General features: G+C 31.8%; 2 protein-coding genes and 1 long non-coding RNA gene across 3 annotated transcripts in view; all 3 read right to left on the bottom strand.

The window, feature by feature from the left end:
- Nucleotides 1-420: 420 nt before the first annotated feature.
- Nucleotides 421-10920, bottom strand: LOC111704786 (GTP cyclohydrolase 1). The gene is made up of 9 exons (XM_023477130.1): nucleotides 10818-10920; nucleotides 9812-9844; nucleotides 5113-5182; nucleotides 4786-4842; nucleotides 3211-3264; nucleotides 3001-3045; nucleotides 2894-2930; nucleotides 661-718; nucleotides 421-556 (listed from the first exon to the last, which is right to left on the bottom strand). Exons 1-9 carry the CDS (start codon nucleotides 10913-10915, stop codon nucleotides 436-438), a joined length of 573 nt encoding a protein of 190 aa, XP_023332898.1. The 5' UTR covers nucleotides 10916-10920; the 3' UTR covers nucleotides 421-435.
- A 2735-nt stretch (nucleotides 10921-13655) lies between these two features.
- Nucleotides 13656-14630, bottom strand: LOC111704790 (uncharacterized). Its single transcript, XR_002765882.1, has 2 exons — nucleotides 14592-14630; nucleotides 13656-13791 (listed from the first exon to the last, which is right to left on the bottom strand). It is a non-coding gene; the product is annotated as an uncharacterized LOC111704790 (long non-coding RNA).
- Nucleotides 14631-15010: 380 nt separating this feature from the next.
- LOC111704787 (TGF-beta receptor type-1) overlaps nucleotides 15011-17336 on the bottom strand; it is an 18678-nt gene continuing 16352 nt past the window's right edge. Inside the window, exons 16-17 of the mRNA XM_023477132.1 lie at nucleotides 16956-17052; nucleotides 15011-15534 (exon numbers count right to left, since the gene is read on the bottom strand). Of these exons, the coding sequence (XP_023332900.1) occupies nucleotides 15477-15534; nucleotides 16956-17052 (155 nt within the window). The 3' untranslated portion in view covers nucleotides 15011-15476. The remainder of the gene's footprint in view (nucleotides 15535-16955; nucleotides 17053-17336) is intronic.

The raw sequence follows: 17336 nt of genomic DNA on the forward strand, positions 1-17336 counted from the left end.
ATTATATTTGGTACTCGGTAGGGTTGGGCTATATCCTATTATATTTGGTACTCGGTAGGGTTGGGCTATATCCTATTATATTTGGTACTCGGTAGGGTTGGGCTATATCCTATTATATTTGGTACTCGGTAGGGTTGGGCTATATCCTATTATATTTGGTACTCGGTAGGGTTGGGCTATATCCTATTATATTTGGTACTCGGTAGGGTTGGGCTATATCCTATTATATTTGGTACTCGGTAGGGTTGGGCTATATCCTATTATATTTGGTACTCGGTAGGGTTGGGCTATTTCACTTTTTTGAAAATTACTTTGATCATTTAGTCAACTATATGAAAACAAAGGAAAAAGAAACGAGCATTTTAAATTTGAAAAAGAATGATAGATGGGGTTTAAGAATAGAATACCAAACGATCATTTTAGAATTACTTTTTTTTAACTCACCATACACATGTGACAGGCTTCAATAACAACCCCAACCCCTGCAGGAGCTACAGCTTCCCATACTGCAGCTGCCACCTCACGGGTCATTCTTTCTTGGACCTTAATAATTAAGCTTCAGTAATAGCTGCTAAATAAGTAGCAGCTACTGCTTTACATGTAGCAGCTTCCCCCTCAAGGGTCATTCCTGGGCCTAACAAATGATTGAGCTTTAAATACTGCTGCAAAATAAGTAGCAGCTTTATTTGATTGATATCAGATTCTTGTTGAGCCTCATCTTAAACATCAAATAACCTAAAATGTATGAAAACGGGGCCTCGAAACTATGATTATCAGTGTCTGAATTTAATGAATTTGATCCGCGTCTCAAATCCGCCAAATATCGGTTTCAATTGAGCGCCGGCTTAAATCTTTAAACATTGGATACAATTTTAAGTGGAACCAACCATATTTGAGCCGGCCGCGTCTCAAATTTAAGCCGCGGCTCAAATTCTTTAAATTCGGCCTCCTTAATCGTATTGTGTATATATATTGTATAAAAAATTCCAAGTGAACCTTCATGATAAGATGACAATTCCAGATTCACAACGATACCCTTGAAACCTTTATCTGATCAATAATATGGAAGATATTTTCGGTTTTCTAGGTTTAAACAAGGTTTAAAAGCATCTGGCAATTTCTATAGGTTATCCTGCTGTAGAAATACCCAATTCACTTCACAACCACACTTGAAAATAATTAGTTTTCAACATTATTAACATCAAATTCATACTTGATCTGACAACCCTTTTAAAACGTTGAGAATCAAACTTCGCAATCTTTGCATAGAAGGTCACTTGAAATGACACTTACAGTCCCTTTAAAAGAATAAAGGATACTTTATGAACTTAAAAATTATACAGTAATCTAATTAGATGGTTGGGAACATATTTCTCAAAACAAATTTATCAATAAATTAATGCTAAAATCAATTATTTCGTTTTCATTATTATATTGAATTTCTTATTTTCTTTGAATTTATTCGCAGATTTCTTCAAATTCTTCAAATGTCGTTTTTTCAATAACAATTCTAGAAAATCTGCAGAAAATCTTTGTGAATAATCAGAAACCAGAATAATGAGAAAATAGAAACTAATAATTGAACAAGATTACTTATTTTCGATGATAAGATTAATTTTTATTTTCTCAACATGTTCCTTTACATGACGTCTGTAGTTTATTGTAGAAATTTTTTAAAAAATAATTCTGAAAACGTATCTACCCATAAAGTAGGATTTTTGAACGTCGAATTGGCGCTCAAACTCAAGTTTACAGATCTTTAAAAAGTTTATTATGTCTCAAATGCATCCGAAAGAAGTTTTCCACAACACTGCATTCTCAGTTCAACTACCTTACATAGCCAGTCACTCCCTTTAAGCGATCCTTTGTTGATGTATTACTTTAACCGTAGTATCATCTAGTTATTATCTCTAATTCTCTAATATTTATACAACATACATGTTTAAAATAAATCAAATGAGATTTAATGAAATCTTTTTTTTAGAACATAATGATAAGAAATACATCTTATAATTGATTCATCATTTTTTTGCTCGTTCACAGTATTTTTATGAAATAAATTATCAACTATTTTTTTCTTTTTTTCCAGCCTTTCAGTTTCCAGTTTTTAATTTAAAGGAAGTATATAAGCATAATATTTTTCAAGGGATCCCCTCCATGCCAGGATGGAAATGTCCGATTTACAACGGTACCTTTGAAACCTTAATCTGATTAAAAACGTGGCTCAAAAAGTGTTTATTTGAGTTTCTCTATTGCAAGAAATGTGCAAAACCCTTTCGCAAAGAAAACGCAAATGAAAATAAATAGTTTAAAAGAAACAAAAACATATAGAGCCTGGGTTACTTAAAATTACGCTAATGTCTAAAATGTCTAAAATGTCTAAAATGTTTAAAATGTCTAAAATGTCTAAAATGTCTAAATTGTCTAAATTGTCTAAAATGTCTAAAATGTCTAAAGTGTCTAAAGTGTCTAAAGTGTCTAAAATGTCTAAAATGTCTAAAATGCGCAAAAAGTTAGTTTTTTAATTCTTGCCAAGAAACTGTAATCCTTTGCTGGGTCCATATTTCTAAACTATCATAATTTCTTGGTTAATTGAACATCGTTATGAAGGCGTTTTTATAATTTAAAAAGGACCTACCTACCTACCTATTTTAAAAATATTTTTTTGAAAGGTCGTTTTTGAAAACGACCGTTAATTTTTTTTTTTCTACATCGTTACTTAACAAAACAAAAACAATCGCTTTTCAAAAAAATGAAAAACGATCCATCCCTAGACATGGCTCAAATAAAAAACTAGAATGACGTATTTTCCCATTATTAGACCAACCATATACGCGTATTCAAGTTATTCAACCCTTTAACAGATTAAATATTTCTAAACATTAATATTTACCTAAATGGTGTTCACAAAGACTGAACATTTCTATATCCTAAAATTATAAAAAATTATTTTTTATCAAAATTAGATTTTAAAAAACTTATTTTTTGATGAAAAATTACCTTGACAACCACCATCTCATCTGTGGGCTCATTAAAAACAGCATTCTGAATAGAATTCAAATGAACATTTCGTTGGAATTCATTTTGGAGAAATATTTTAAAATTAGTTATCTTATTGTCATCTTAATTCTATAATTCATCTTCAGGAGAAATTAAAATTAAGATTTTTTTCGTCATTTTTCGAATATTTTTTTTCGATTCTACCCTTACCTTTACAACAGAGGATACTGTGTCCTGATAGCCACGAGTAAAAAACATCATAGCCTAAAATTTTCATAATTTTTTATGTTCTTATTATCATGGTTTTTCATCATAAAAATGTTAATTATCTATAACCATAGATAAAGATAGATTGCGCATAAGACGACATTTTTCATCTTGAAAGATATAAATGTACAGAGATGTTTTAAAGATATTCCTTTTATATACATTAACTAGGTCGGTTGTGAACATTGGCTGCTCTTATGTCATTGAGTACTTGTGGTGTACATGAGTTCTGTAGAGAGAAATTCAAGTAGTCCTTCTTCAGTTCTAGTCAATATGATATATTGCTCAGTGAGTGGTTTAATCATAGAGAATAGAATATATAGAGAGGAATTAAAAGAATCTCTCGGTATGAATTTTGTCAGTCCCTTTCAGCCTGAAAGGGAGTTCAAAGTGTACAAATCATGTAAATGTTCACAAATTATATGCAGTAGAGTACATTAATACAGTATGTTCCCTAGATAAATTCCTCTCTATATATTCTATTCTCTATGGGTTTAATAATTATGAAATCCATTAAAACACCCAACCACCCCGCTTATCATTGAAGTACACTTTTACCCCTAGAAGTATGAGTTCGCGGACTGTACAATCCTTGGTGATTTTGCGTACATAAGCTATCTATGTTTATTTATTTATGTATGTCTATAACGTTTTATCATAACGTATATTAAGTACGCAATCGCAAGTATACTAATTGTTTTTTAATTCTCAACATGATTACAAAAAGTTTTAAAGATTCAAAATAAAAAAGTTTCAGAATCATTTTTGAAAATATCATTTAAATCATTATCTATATATAATTGTTAAATATTTTATATCATATTGATTACGATTCTTTGCCTAAAATTGTTATAAAAAGTTTTTTTCGTGTTATATTTTATTATTAATGATTAGATATAAAAGGACCGGACATGCACCAACAAGTAACCATTCGTTTTTAAATAATAACTCAGATTTTAGATCAGTTAACGATATTTCTTACTCGTTAATGAAGTTGCCGTTCGTTAACGATCTCGATTTATAACGGCGTTAACGGTAGAACTACCAAATATTTGTAAACTTCCTTTTACGAAAACGGTTGTACAGATCGTTAACGAAAGTTGTACTCCTATCAATTTTAAATAAATGCTGTGCGAATGTGCAACTTCATAAAGTGCATTATTTTTCAGTTTTATTTTATTTATTAATCGCTTATATTTCCATTAAAAAACATCAATATTATGACAGATATTTGAAATTTCAATCAAACCATTATTTTTACTTTTATTATAGTGATAACCAAAAAACTGTAGAATAGAAAGACGACATTAAAGCAGTAGTCAAGTGCATTTGATGTTGTTACAATGCAAATAGCTTAACTCGTAAGTTATTAAACCACTTATAAATTAAAATGAGTCTGTTTACACTGCACAATTGCTGTTCCTCATGTTCACTGGATTGTTAAAGTCTAAAGCTCGACTTCATATTCTAGAGTTTTCTGGTTCTCACTGTAATTATTATGGTTAAATATAATATCACCTTTGCAGCTCTCATAGGGGTGTCTAACAACCCTTCTCTTGTTGGGTCTTCTCCGAGCTGAACAAGAAAGGTTAAAAGATCGTTTTTAAAGGGACTGTACGTGTAATTTCAAGTGATTATTCATGAAAAGATGGCAATGCCGGGTTTACAACGGAACCCTTGAAATGAATCCTAAAAAATGTCCCTACAAAACTGCATTCTCAGCTCAACTACCGTGTTTGGCCAGAATCTCCCTTTAAATAAAAAAAATCTACATAAATGCAGTACACATGCAGTACAAGAATACAGTGCACATTTGGTAGAAAAAGTAAATAAAAAAACAAACACCTGTTTTAATATATTCCTGTAAGAAGCAGAAACTGCAGGCAGGAGATCAGATCTATCCACAGGGGGGTCACTACAATATAAAATATACAAAAAATGACATTAATGGAGGATTCAGGGGTGTATATTTTCCTAATAAATCTTTCCCCTTTTATTAGAAAATCATTGCTTTCCCCAGAAGTCTAAAACGTTTTTTAGGTTTTTTTCTCGCTGAATTGAAAAAAATCAATGACTTTTTATAATAAAAAGTATAAAAAAAGAATGAAATAACTTGAATTTTGAGTTTTTCCCGTCAATCAATTCTAAAGAATATACACCCCTGGGACGTCTATTATTTCAAATCGCCTTTGACCTGGACGGTATTTTAGTCAACAATTATAGTATGAATCTTCATAAAATTATCAAAATATGTTAGCTGCCTTTTTTCATTTTTATGACCCCATGTTTGAACGTTCATAAGCAAAGAGAATAGAATATATATTAGAGTGGAATTTACTAGAAAAAAGTTTAAAACGGCCATTTTGTTGTACAGTTTCCATACTGCAGGTGTACTTCACATATTTGTGCTATTTAACCTATTGGGCCCTGGATGTTATATTCCCAATGGAGAAATGATTCCTCCAGTCAGAAATGCATTAATAAGTTAATTTAACTTTTGATAAAATTTGAATATAGAAAGTTTAGAAAACTAATTAAACCAGGGGTTGATATTGCAGTTTATCTCATCCATTCGACAGTAAACGTTGATTATCTCATGGCGTCGACAAGAAAAATAATTTAGATTTTTTGTAATTAAATTATAATATTTTAGTTAATATATATTACTATTTATAATATTCATCCCATAATATTTAGCGATAAATTACAGAGCACCGTGTACTGCGACTTTTAAAAACTTTTTTTTCAGGGTAAGCTTATTTTTATTACGGTACTTTAATTTTGTTGAAAGAAAATTCCATTTTTCAAATTTTTTGTATTTATCGTCTTTACGCTACAAGTTTTAATTTAAAAAAAAAGCAATTCAAATTTTAATATCATTTTAGAAAATTTCATTTTCTATAATTTGTATTTTTAGGTTTGTTATATTTTTTAGAGGAATGTATTTGTCAGACATTAATTATGTTTTTAAAAAATCCGCAATTTTTTTTTATAAAATCCGAAAAATTATTTTTTCTTTGTTTCTTAATGTTACAATGTGAATTAGCAGATTTTTTTAAAGAACCCATTCCCTGCAATTAAACATTTAGTCTCCGATGTCGAGCATAAAAAAGTTCAGAATTATTTACCCGACATCCTCGCAATCGGAACTTACAGTCGGTTTAAATGTTTTCTGGGTTAGTACCCATGACTGCACGCACCTCTGCCCCTTTAGTAAAAGTAAATTCAACCTAAAGTCTGACCGCGTCAACCTTGTTTCACCGGCTAGTCCTATGGAGAGTCTGCTTTATTTACCCAATGTCCGGGCGATACAGTACAAACTGGGACCGGAAAGGTTGGCCCGGCTCGAAAATTCAGTGGAAGTAGCAGTTACCTTGAGTTTAATGAACTGCATGGCCGATTCCCGACAGTACCATTTAAACCTTAGAGTTACAATGACGAAGATATTCTTGTTTTCAATTTTAAGATTGCTCAAATTTATTGTTTGTTCCTCTATATGATTTTTTGCAGCAGGTAACGACAAAAAACGGCCTTGTCTTCCTCATTGTTACTCAGATTAAGGTTTAAATGAAACATTGTTTTTATCATCCAAATTTTATTCTTGGGGGGGGGGGGGTATTTAAATTAAATTACATGATCAAAAAGAATAAAAAATATTACAGAATTCCCGGAAAGAACAAAACTCTGTTTGTCAGAAAAAGAAAAACCAAAGTTTCTTGTAAATTTTGTGATTTTTCAATTTTCCATTAATATTTTCATTTCTAAAAATAAGGATAGTTATAATTTCTGAAGAGTTTCTGATTTAAAGGATTTAAATGAAAGGAAAGTCATTCCTAAAAGTGTTAAGCTGTTCGTTGAATGGAAAATATTTTTCAAATCCTTGGGAAAACCTCCAAAAAAAATAAAAATTTCATTTTATTTTATTTATTTTCGCATATTTCATAATATAAATACATTTTGAAGTTCTATCATATCATCTTGAAAGAAATCACAGTTACGTTGAACAAAGCTTGCATTTTATATTGTTGGTATTATTTAAAATAGGGAATTATACCCACAATAAGAACAATGTTTTTTAAACACTTTTTTATGGGAATAACCCATTATCATTAAAATTAGAACATAAATTAGAACGTTTGTGTTACAGATGCATAGCACTTTTCTATGCATTCTGTTTCGGTGTAAAGTAACAAAATTTTAAATGAAAATTTTAGAATTTAATATAATAGTTTCATAAGTAATATTAATTTGATTAAATATTTTGTAAAATCAGAAATCCATGTGAAATAATTCATCAGCCTAAAGTTGCAAATAAAAAAATGGCTTTGGCTAATATAGTTTGAAATTAATTTCCTTTGACAAGACTTAAAAACTCAGATCTGGTTTTCGGATCATCCCTAAACACTCCGAGCATTGAACTTGTTACAGTTTTACTGTTTATCTTCTGCACTCCACGCATCACCTTGATAATAATATTTATTAAATACCAGCTGAAGCGCACCTTGCATTGCCCACGGAATTTTTGACGAATTGAATTTTGAAGAAAAAAACCTATTTTGTAAATGAAAATCTCGATTTTTTTATCCTAAAGGATTCCCTCAAAAAAATTTAGTCAATTTTGTCCAGCCGTTTTGATGAAATACTCTTTTTTTGATAATTTTAAATTATAAAATTTTATTGTTTATTGTTTATTGTTGATTAATCCTCAGGAACTCATATAGAGTTATTATGAGGATGATTTTGTTGACTTAAGAGTTGCTGATTGTTCTCTCTGGTTTTTTTTCTTCTTAGTTTTGCATGTCTCTTACAGCAGCTCACGGATTCTTTCTATATTCATCGTATCTTCTTTTGAAGATAATCACTGTAGAAGATTCTTTGATGACTGATGGAATCGAGTTCCATTATAAAATTATAAAATTATAAATTATAAATACAGATACCGTCGTTGTAATGATAAACGTCTTGTAAACGACCCTCCCTTAACAATGACAATTTGCTTGATTGACAATAATTGCTTTTCTAGTTTGAAATAATAATTTCTTCATTGTCTCTAAAGCAAGAAATGCGCATGTAAATTTTGTAGAGAAATCCAATATGAACATAAAAAGATTTCCAAACACAAAAACATGAATATATATCTTATTCATACTAAATCAGATAAAGGTGTACAGGGTACCGTTGTGAATCGGACATGCCACTCTATCATGAGGGGTCAATTAAAACTACGTTTACAGACTACAATCCCTTTAAGATAATATTGTACCTAGATTAAGTAAACAAAAATATTCTGAAAAAAAAATCCGAAATTCCGATTTCCAAATTGTCTACAGCTCAAGTAGACTGTTTGAAATTAAACCCAAAATAGACCGTAGACAGTTCGACGTATCGAAATAGAACGTAGACAGTTCTACATATCGAAATAGACCACAGACAGTTCGACGTATCAAAATAGACCGTAGACCATTCAACATATCGAAATAGACCGTAGACAGTTCGACGTATCAAAATAGACCATAGACAGTTCACCGTATCAAAATAGACCGTAGACAGTTAGACGTATTAAAATAGACCATGGACAGTTTGACATATCAAAATAGACTGTAGACAAATCAACATATCGAAGTAGACCGTAGACAGTTCGACATATCCAAATATACCATAGATAGTTCAACATATCGAAATAGACCGTAGACAGTTTGACATATCGAAATAGACCGTTATAGACAGTTCGCCGTATCAAAATAGACTGTAGACAGTTGAACATAACGAAATAGACTGCAGACAGTTTGAAAAATAGAAATTGACCATAGACAGTTCGACATATTGAAATAGACCGTAGACAGTTTGACGCATCAAAATAGACCGTAGACAGTTCGACATATCGAAATAGACCATAGACAGTTCGACATATCGAAATAGATTGTAGACAGTTCGACGTATCAAAATAAGACAGTTCGACATATCTAAATAGACCATATGCGTTGGACATATCAAAATAGACCGTAGACATTTTGAAGTATCAAAATAGACTGGAAACAGTTCGACATATAGATATAGACCATAGACAGTTTGACATATCGAAATAGACCGTAGACAGTTTGACATATCCAAATAAACCATAGACAGTTCGACATATAGAAATAGACAATAGACAGTTTGACATATCGAAATAGACCATAGACAGTTCGACATACAGAAATAGACCATAGACGGTTCGACGTATTGAAATAAACCGTAGACAGTTCGACATATTGAAATAAACCGTAGACAGTTCTCATGTAGAAATAGACCGTCGACAGTTCTACATATCGAAATAGACCGAAGACAGTTCTACATATCGAAATCAGTGTGCAAGAATTAGCTTACTTTGATGTCTCGCATTTTGCTGGATATAATGATTTTTGCCTCTGATTGGTTAAAAGAAATTAATGTAAGTTTGTTACAGAGACTCAATTTCTTTAGCGCTGCCATGCACACCACCCAAAATGTTGAAATAGTTTAAAGCGACTACAAAATCTGTATAAAAAACTTTATAACATTTCACCTGTATTCACTGTGCACCTCATTTCCATGAGTTCTGCTCAATCAATTAATTAATCGATTATTTAAACAATTACTATGTAAGATCAAGATATATACATTGACTCAAGGAGAATTGGCTAGAAGGAGGGGGCGATTGGGTTTCCGTACACTTTGCTGTGACGTTTTTGGACTGCTGAAGAACTAGTTTTTGCGTAACAACAATAATAAAGATTAAAGATTGTAAACAATAACACAAATGATAAACAGACATCTGGTGCATCTCTGGCGTTAGATGAAGATTCATCGCATACTAACTCATGTTTGTTTACATTAGATAGGCTGCCTTTGTTATTGTTGTTACGCAAAACTAGTTCTTCACCAGTCCAAAAACGTCACAGCAATGTGTACGGAAACCCAATCGCCCCCTCCTTCTATAAAATTCTCCTTGCATTGACTTATAACCTCCATATCCGATGCGTCAATGCTGTGTACTGCAGTGGGAGGAGATAAAAACAAAGAATTCAGGGGCAAAACTTCATTCATGTATATGGGGGGGGGGGAGTATATAAGGATCTGCGGCTTAAAATCTTGAAAACATGCACCTTAGAGGCAGGAGAGTGGAATATAAATTAACAACAACAATAATTCATGAGGATTTCTTGGACATTTACTGTTACAAAACAAGTTTGAGAACATGACTGGCATTTCTTAAAGCTCCGGTTCTACTTTAGCGCCTGCTGTGGGAGGACTGAGTTTGATGATATTGCTCCTTGGGGGTACAGTTCATAATTTGCCTACATTACAGTTATACGTTCCTTGTGAAGTTCCTTGCGTAAGATAATCAATTATACGTTAAGTTCTAAATCTGTTCTTAAGTTTCTTCTTCAATTACAGACTTCACCAATAAATCTAAGAAATTTTTCATCAGAATTTTAACCAATTTATCATTACCATCATTATCATTATTGCTAATTTTTTTCAGCACCATGTGATTTCTTTTTTATCAATAGATTAATTTAGATTGATTCCTAAAATTGTTAGATACTAAAAGCCCTTCTTCTTCACTATGTACTGTGCCAAATTCACCTAGCATTTCTGATCTAATCATTTTAAAGTATTTTATCATTTGAAACTGATCAAATATAACAAATAATATATTTGGGGGTTTAGTAAAAACACTATAAAAATGTTAAAGAAAAAAGTTTTTAAGATGTTTCTTAAGGAAAGTGACATAATTTGAGTTTTCAACGTAGAAATAAAATGTTAAGAAGAAATTAGAATAAATTGATCTTGAGAATATATTGTTCACTGTTGCTCTTTAAAATACAGTTTTCTCACATCAAGAGTTTGTGATGGTATAAACCTGACTGATCCACTACAAAGGTTTAGTTTTCATAATTTTTCTAGTATTTTAGGCGTATTCAAAAATATAGAGATGTACATAAATTTATAGAGAAAAAAATTAAGGTTATTGACGACTTTTTTAACTTAAGGGACTGTAAGCGTAATTTCAAGTGACCCTCAATTCAAAAATGACAATGCCCTGTTCACAGCGGTACCCTTGACAGCTTTGTCTGATCAATAATGTGTAAGATATTGTGGTTTTTCTAGGTTTAAAAGTGGTGAACTCTGATAATTCCAATATTCTTTTCTAGAGTTATAGGAATACGCCAGTCACTTTTGTATAGAATCGACAATTGAAAATAATCAATTTTCCAAACTATAAACATTGTTAACTAATTCATACTTGATCAGTCAATGCTTTTAATGGTACCGTTGTGAATCAGACATTTCCTGTTTTGTTTGGAGGGTCACTGGAAATTTCGCTTACAGTCCCTTTAAATACAATTTAAATACAATTTACAATTATCTGTTTGTTATTCAGAAACAAAATTCTCAGAATGGAATCCGTTAATGACTGAATATATTTAAATTACCAAATTGAACAATTTCTCTGATAATTTGTATTCAAGATAATGTTTAATCTATTCAATGATGCATAAGTACATTACCTCACATGTATTTAAATACAATTTACAATTATCTGTTTGTGTAAGAAATGATATATATCTACTCCTAGTTTCTAGATTGTTCTTCAGATAAAACATTTCAGGTTTCTTACTGTCTTCATTCATATGAGGTAATGTACTTATGCATAATTGAATAGATTATACTGCATATTATTATCTTGAATACAAATTATCAGAAAAATTGTTCAATTTGGTAATTTAAATATATTCAGTCATTAACGAATTCCATTCTGAGAATTTTGTTTCTGAATAAAAAGTATTTTTCTTTGAAATTTTGCTTTCAAGGTTTTGTGAGAGGGGGGGGGGAGGGGAAAAACTCAAACAAAGGGGAGACAAAAGGGAAGAAAAAATAGGGTTTTCAGTTCAAAATCAAAATTGCAAGCTCTCCATCTTTTTTAGCTTTTACTTTGATGAATGTCCCCCCTCCCACCACCAATTTAAAACAAATCTTAGCTGCAGACCTGATAGTGGTATGGGTAATCATTATGTAATAAATATCGTGGTAAATCTCATATTTATATTACTTTGTACATTAACCTAACTACGCTTGTAAATAACTATGTAAATTCTGTATTGCGATTTTTCTAACTACGCTTGTAAATTACAACCTAAACTTGTAATTATCTTCATTAACTTAAACTGTATCATAGAACTCTAATGTAAGTTAGTTGGAATAAAACTCTTCTTGATTGCGGTATTAGAGTAACAGTACATTTGTTTAGCGAATGAGAGGAGACCTAAGTAAATCTTGAAAGACATATACCTAAGAATACAGATAGAGTCGTATCCGTATATATATTGACTAAGGTATTTTTGAGGAACCTTGAGTTAATGATTGAGTTGTATCTACTCTCAAAACTTTCAACTCTACACTCTATTCTCTATGCTCAACGCTCTACGCTCTACGCTCTACGCTCTACGCTCTACGCTCTACGCTCTTCGCTCTACGCTCTACGCTCTACTCTCTACGCTCTACGCTCTACGCTCTACGCTTTACGCTCTACGCTCTACGCTCTACGCTCCACGCTCTACGCTCTACGCTCTACGCTCTTGTCTCTACTCTCTACTTGATCTTCTTTAAACTCCACACTCTACGTGATATCTTTTCTCTGCACTTTAACTTAAACTACACACTCTACTCTTTACAATTTAAACTCTACAGTCTACTCTCAAATTTACTCTGCTACACCCTCCAATCTACTCTACTATACTCTACTCTCTATTCTACTATACTCTACACTAAGAACTAACAGTGTAGATAAATCCTTTCCTCCACTAAGCGGGGAATATACAGGGTGTCCCAGTATTGCATCAAAGCTATATGACAAAAATGCAATTATTTTCTCGGGAAAAAACTATCGAAGCCTCAGCAAAAGTAGAATGCTTTTAAAAGTGTTGACTGGTTGAAATCCATGAAAACTATATCTTCACATATTATACTAATCATATTAAGTAAATTGTTAATTTTTTCGTCGAAAAAAGGCCTTGGCGTTGTTTTTAAATTCGAAGAATAGTTATCATGTCTATTTCAAAGTTTGCCGCCCTTTGCTGTTTGGTCAAAAACAAGAAAAGATTTTTGGGAAGACCTGACTTTTAGTTGGAATGGAGACAAAGTACAGGGTGTCCCAAAAAACGCTCAATAAGGTTTCTCAACTCATGATTTTGGTGCGATCTTAACTATGATGGAAATATGACGTCTATATTTTATAAGTGTAAGTCAAATTATAATGAGGGCTGCAGTACATTTTTTTCTGGACACCCTGCAGTGGAAAAGGAACCAATATTTTCTGGACACCCTGCAGTGGAAAAGGAACCAATATTTTCTGGACACCCTGCAGTGGAATTATTTTTATTAATTCTTTCTGGAAAAATTATTAATTATAAAGGAGGCCATTGCATGCAAAATCTGAACATTTATATAATAAAATACGTTTCACTATTTACATTGACGTATTCAATTTAACAATTTGTACTGTTGCGTTCAACGGTTTTCAGATCTTCTTAAAGGGACTGTAAGCGTAATTTCAAGTGAACCAACGTGCAAAGGTGACAATGCCCGATTCACAACGGTACAATTGAAAGCTTTGTCTAATCAAATACTGATTAGATATCTATGTTTATGATTTTAAAACGGATGATTTCAAATTGCGGTTTCTTCAAAAGTGACTTGCGCATTTCTTCTGCAGGAAAACATGTATAATTTATCAGAATTAAATTAATTAGAAAAGTGACAATATGATCCACATTATTGATCAGATAAAGGGTTCAAGGGCAACGTTTTGAATCGGGTCCAAATCCCTTCAAGAGAAAAATAAAGGAGTTCCTACAACTTCAACAGAGGAATCGAAGAGGTGGAAAATATGAAGCTGTACTTCTTGTTGACTAAGAGCAGCTTTTACATTTTAATCAAGATCAAAATTTACTCAGAAACATTAAATATATCAGCATTATCTTTCAGAAAAAATAAAGATTTCTACTTGTTGGCATACCTACAAATGTTTCGTAATCTTATAAACCTTTTATAAATTATTATAATTAGTTGTTATAAAAAAAAATTCATATTGTAGTTTCTTCATTTTTTTTAGGCAAACATAAAAAATCTAAAAAAGGAAACTTCAAAAAAAGTTCGTTCTAAATTGAATTAACGACATTGTTAAACCTTTATTACACCATATTATTCTTAAAATTTAGTCCTTGTGTGTAAATTTTGTAAATCCAAGCGATGTTACGAAACAGAATTATAGAAAACAAAAAGCGTACTGAGCTGAAAACCGTTTTTTTTAAAAAGAGAGTCCTTCCCGTTCCTTTATATTAATCTTAAACGGCGCGCAAAATTTCAAATTTATTGGTTTCTTGTACGCGACTCTGATTGGTTGAATTTTTTACACTTTTCAGGATACAATTACAAGATAAGTTAGTCTCGATATTAGGAAAAAGAGAGGATCAAGCATTAATCTCAATATCCACCAATCAAAAGTTTCAGCTCTGTGCAAACATCCAATTTCGTTGAACGAATGATAGATTAAGTCTTAACATGATTCGTGTCAGCAGAAATTTTCTTCTCTACTCCAAGGATCTCATAGGGTCAGAACTTAAGTGTTAATCCCTTAATAAAGCGTAAATAGATTCCTATTGGATATATCCCGCTTTTCTACTCCAAGGGTCTCATAGGGTCAGAACTTTAGTGTTAATCCCTTAATAAAGCGTAAATAGATTCCTATTGGATATATCCCGCTTCTCTACTCCAAGGGTCTCATAAGGTCAGATCTGTAGTGTTAATCCCTTAATAAAGCGTAAATAGATTCCTATCTCCAAGGGTCTCATAGGGTCAGAACTTTAGTGTTAATCCCTTAATAAAGCGTAAATTGATTCCTATTGGATATATCCCGCTTTTAGAACCCAACAAGATTAGCTAAGATTGAGAGATCAAGCCTGTAAATCTCAAATTTCAATGTTTCCGAAGAAGATATCGATATCAAGCGTTGTAGATTATTGTGTATAAAGAAGACACAACTCGGAATTTCTTCTGGAATTTTTGGCAGCTGAAGCCTTCTTCGTTCTCTTCATCCTTGAATACATCTCTGGATTTTTCAACAGCGTTCAGATACTTCGATATCAACGATGGTAACTGGTTGTCAATTCGTAAATGTTCTAGTTTTATATAATAGAGCTGATAGCACAGGATTCCTTCAGACTAGACAGCGACTTCTTAACCCTGGAATACATTTATTATAAAAATTAAGATTAAACTACTTGAGAAAAATACTTCAAACTAACATATGGACCACGTGGTTTTTAATTTTGTAATCTTGAAAGTCAACATGAAAAAACATGGAGTTCCCGAAAGTTCCAAAAATAGATTTGTGAATAGTAAATACGCATAAAAGGAGTGTTTGCGGAAAAAAAGAAAAATATGTTGAATGAATCCGAGTTGAAATCGATCGCAGCCAAGGATGTAATGCAAGGAAAGTTATTTCAGAAGTGTACGCATCTTTTGTACTGCTGTGTACTGTTTTTGGGCGGTAATGTAAACACAAGACGGATGTCGAAGCCTGACATGGAATCCATCTTTCACATAAAAATCAATGAAATATTCTGGTCATAGGAAACTAGTATGTCAATTATCAAAAATTATCAAAATTTAACGCTTTTAACCTCCTCGGATACTAAACGAACACTGATGCATCTATTCTTGTTTACAAATTACGCCCAGAGAGAACTGGTTTCAATATGTACACAGAGTATACGCGACAGCAATTAACTTTCCTTGTATTACAACCTTGATCGCAGCCAACTTTACTTCAATCTATAACTTCTCTAATTAGGAAAGGAAAAACGCGTTTTTGCTTACAGTTGAGATTCCAGGTAAATATCCTGGGTCAAACTTTAAAAAAAAAACTATTACTTAAAGTAAAGGAAAGGACAATGTTTGCTCAAATAATAATTAAATTATATATGTAAGTGGACCTTTGATGTTTTCAATTAAATGAAAAAAGTTTATAACAATAATTTCTTCTGATCCATGTAATTCCATATAATTCCCAAATGGTATCGGGGTTGAAAGTACATTTAGGGGCATGAAAGTACACCTTATATGTCATTGTGAACTTTGACAAGTTTTTGTGTACGTGTACTAGACATCAGAAATTTGTACTGCATTTGGGGTGTTAAAAGATGTAAGTATTAGTATTTAATATAAGAGATGAATTATAATATACAGAAAAACAAACACTCCCTTGCAGTAAACATTCTGCAGTGTGGATTTTTTTCTACAACTTGGCATTATACTTCCAATTGATTACAATAACAAAATGGTTTATTTCTGCCCCTAATATCAATTAATCAACATTTGGGATTAATCAGATGGAATTTTATGGACCCCTGTATTATTTGTTATCTTATATATATAAATATAAATCTCTGTTCGTCTCTTTGTTTGTTTGTACGATCCCAGGAACCCTTGGACCGATTTGCTTAAATTTTGATTGGGGAAATTGGGAGAGCCACTGAAATGTGTTTAGCTTGTTTTTCAGATTCTAAGTTGAACGGGTAAACTTCTGTAACGTTTAGTAACCTTGGCAGCGCGGGTTCCCAAGCTAGTAAACAATATATAATTGTATATAATAATCCAAATACCTGAGTACAGAGAGACGAGCTTTAGGTTCAGGATACCAGCATTCATTCATCAGTTTCCACAGTGGTTCAAATATTTCACTTTCATCAACATCAATATCTAAATATATTCTAGTATGCACAGTGGTTCAAGTATTTCACTTTAATTAATATCTAAAAATATTCTAGTTTGATCAGTGGTTCAATTATTCACTTTAATCAATCTCAATTTCTAAATATATTCTAGTATGCACACTGTTTCAAGTATTTCACTTTAATAAATATTTAAATATATTCTAGCATGCACAGTGGTTCAAAAATTTCCCTTTAATCAATATCAATTTCTAAATATATTCTAGTATGCACAGTCAGGGGTGTATATAATTCCATTCCCCCCCCCCCCCC

Source organism: Eurytemora carolleeae, unplaced genomic scaffold, assembly GCF_000591075.1.
Source record: "Eurytemora carolleeae unplaced genomic scaffold, Eaff_2.0 scaffold621, whole genome shotgun sequence".
Lineage (NCBI taxonomy): Eukaryota > Metazoa > Arthropoda > Copepoda > Calanoida > Temoridae > Eurytemora > Eurytemora carolleeae.

What these genes read in the sequence shown, in the direction of transcription:
- LOC111704786 (XM_023477130.1), bottom strand. Translation starts at nt 10,915, where the DNA reads ATGATAAAATACTTTAAAATGATTAGATCAGAAATGCTAGGTGAATTT. An exon ending in CCCCTATGAGAGCTGCAAAG is followed by an intron (nt 3,265 to 4,785) that starts GTGATATTATAT and finishes TGAAAATTTTAG; the next exon opens with GCTATGATGTTTTTTACTCG. An exon ending in ATGAGATGGTGGTTGTCAAG is followed by an intron (nt 2,931 to 3,000) that starts GTAATTTTTCAT and finishes TTATAATTTTAG; the next exon opens with GATATAGAAATGTTCAGTCT.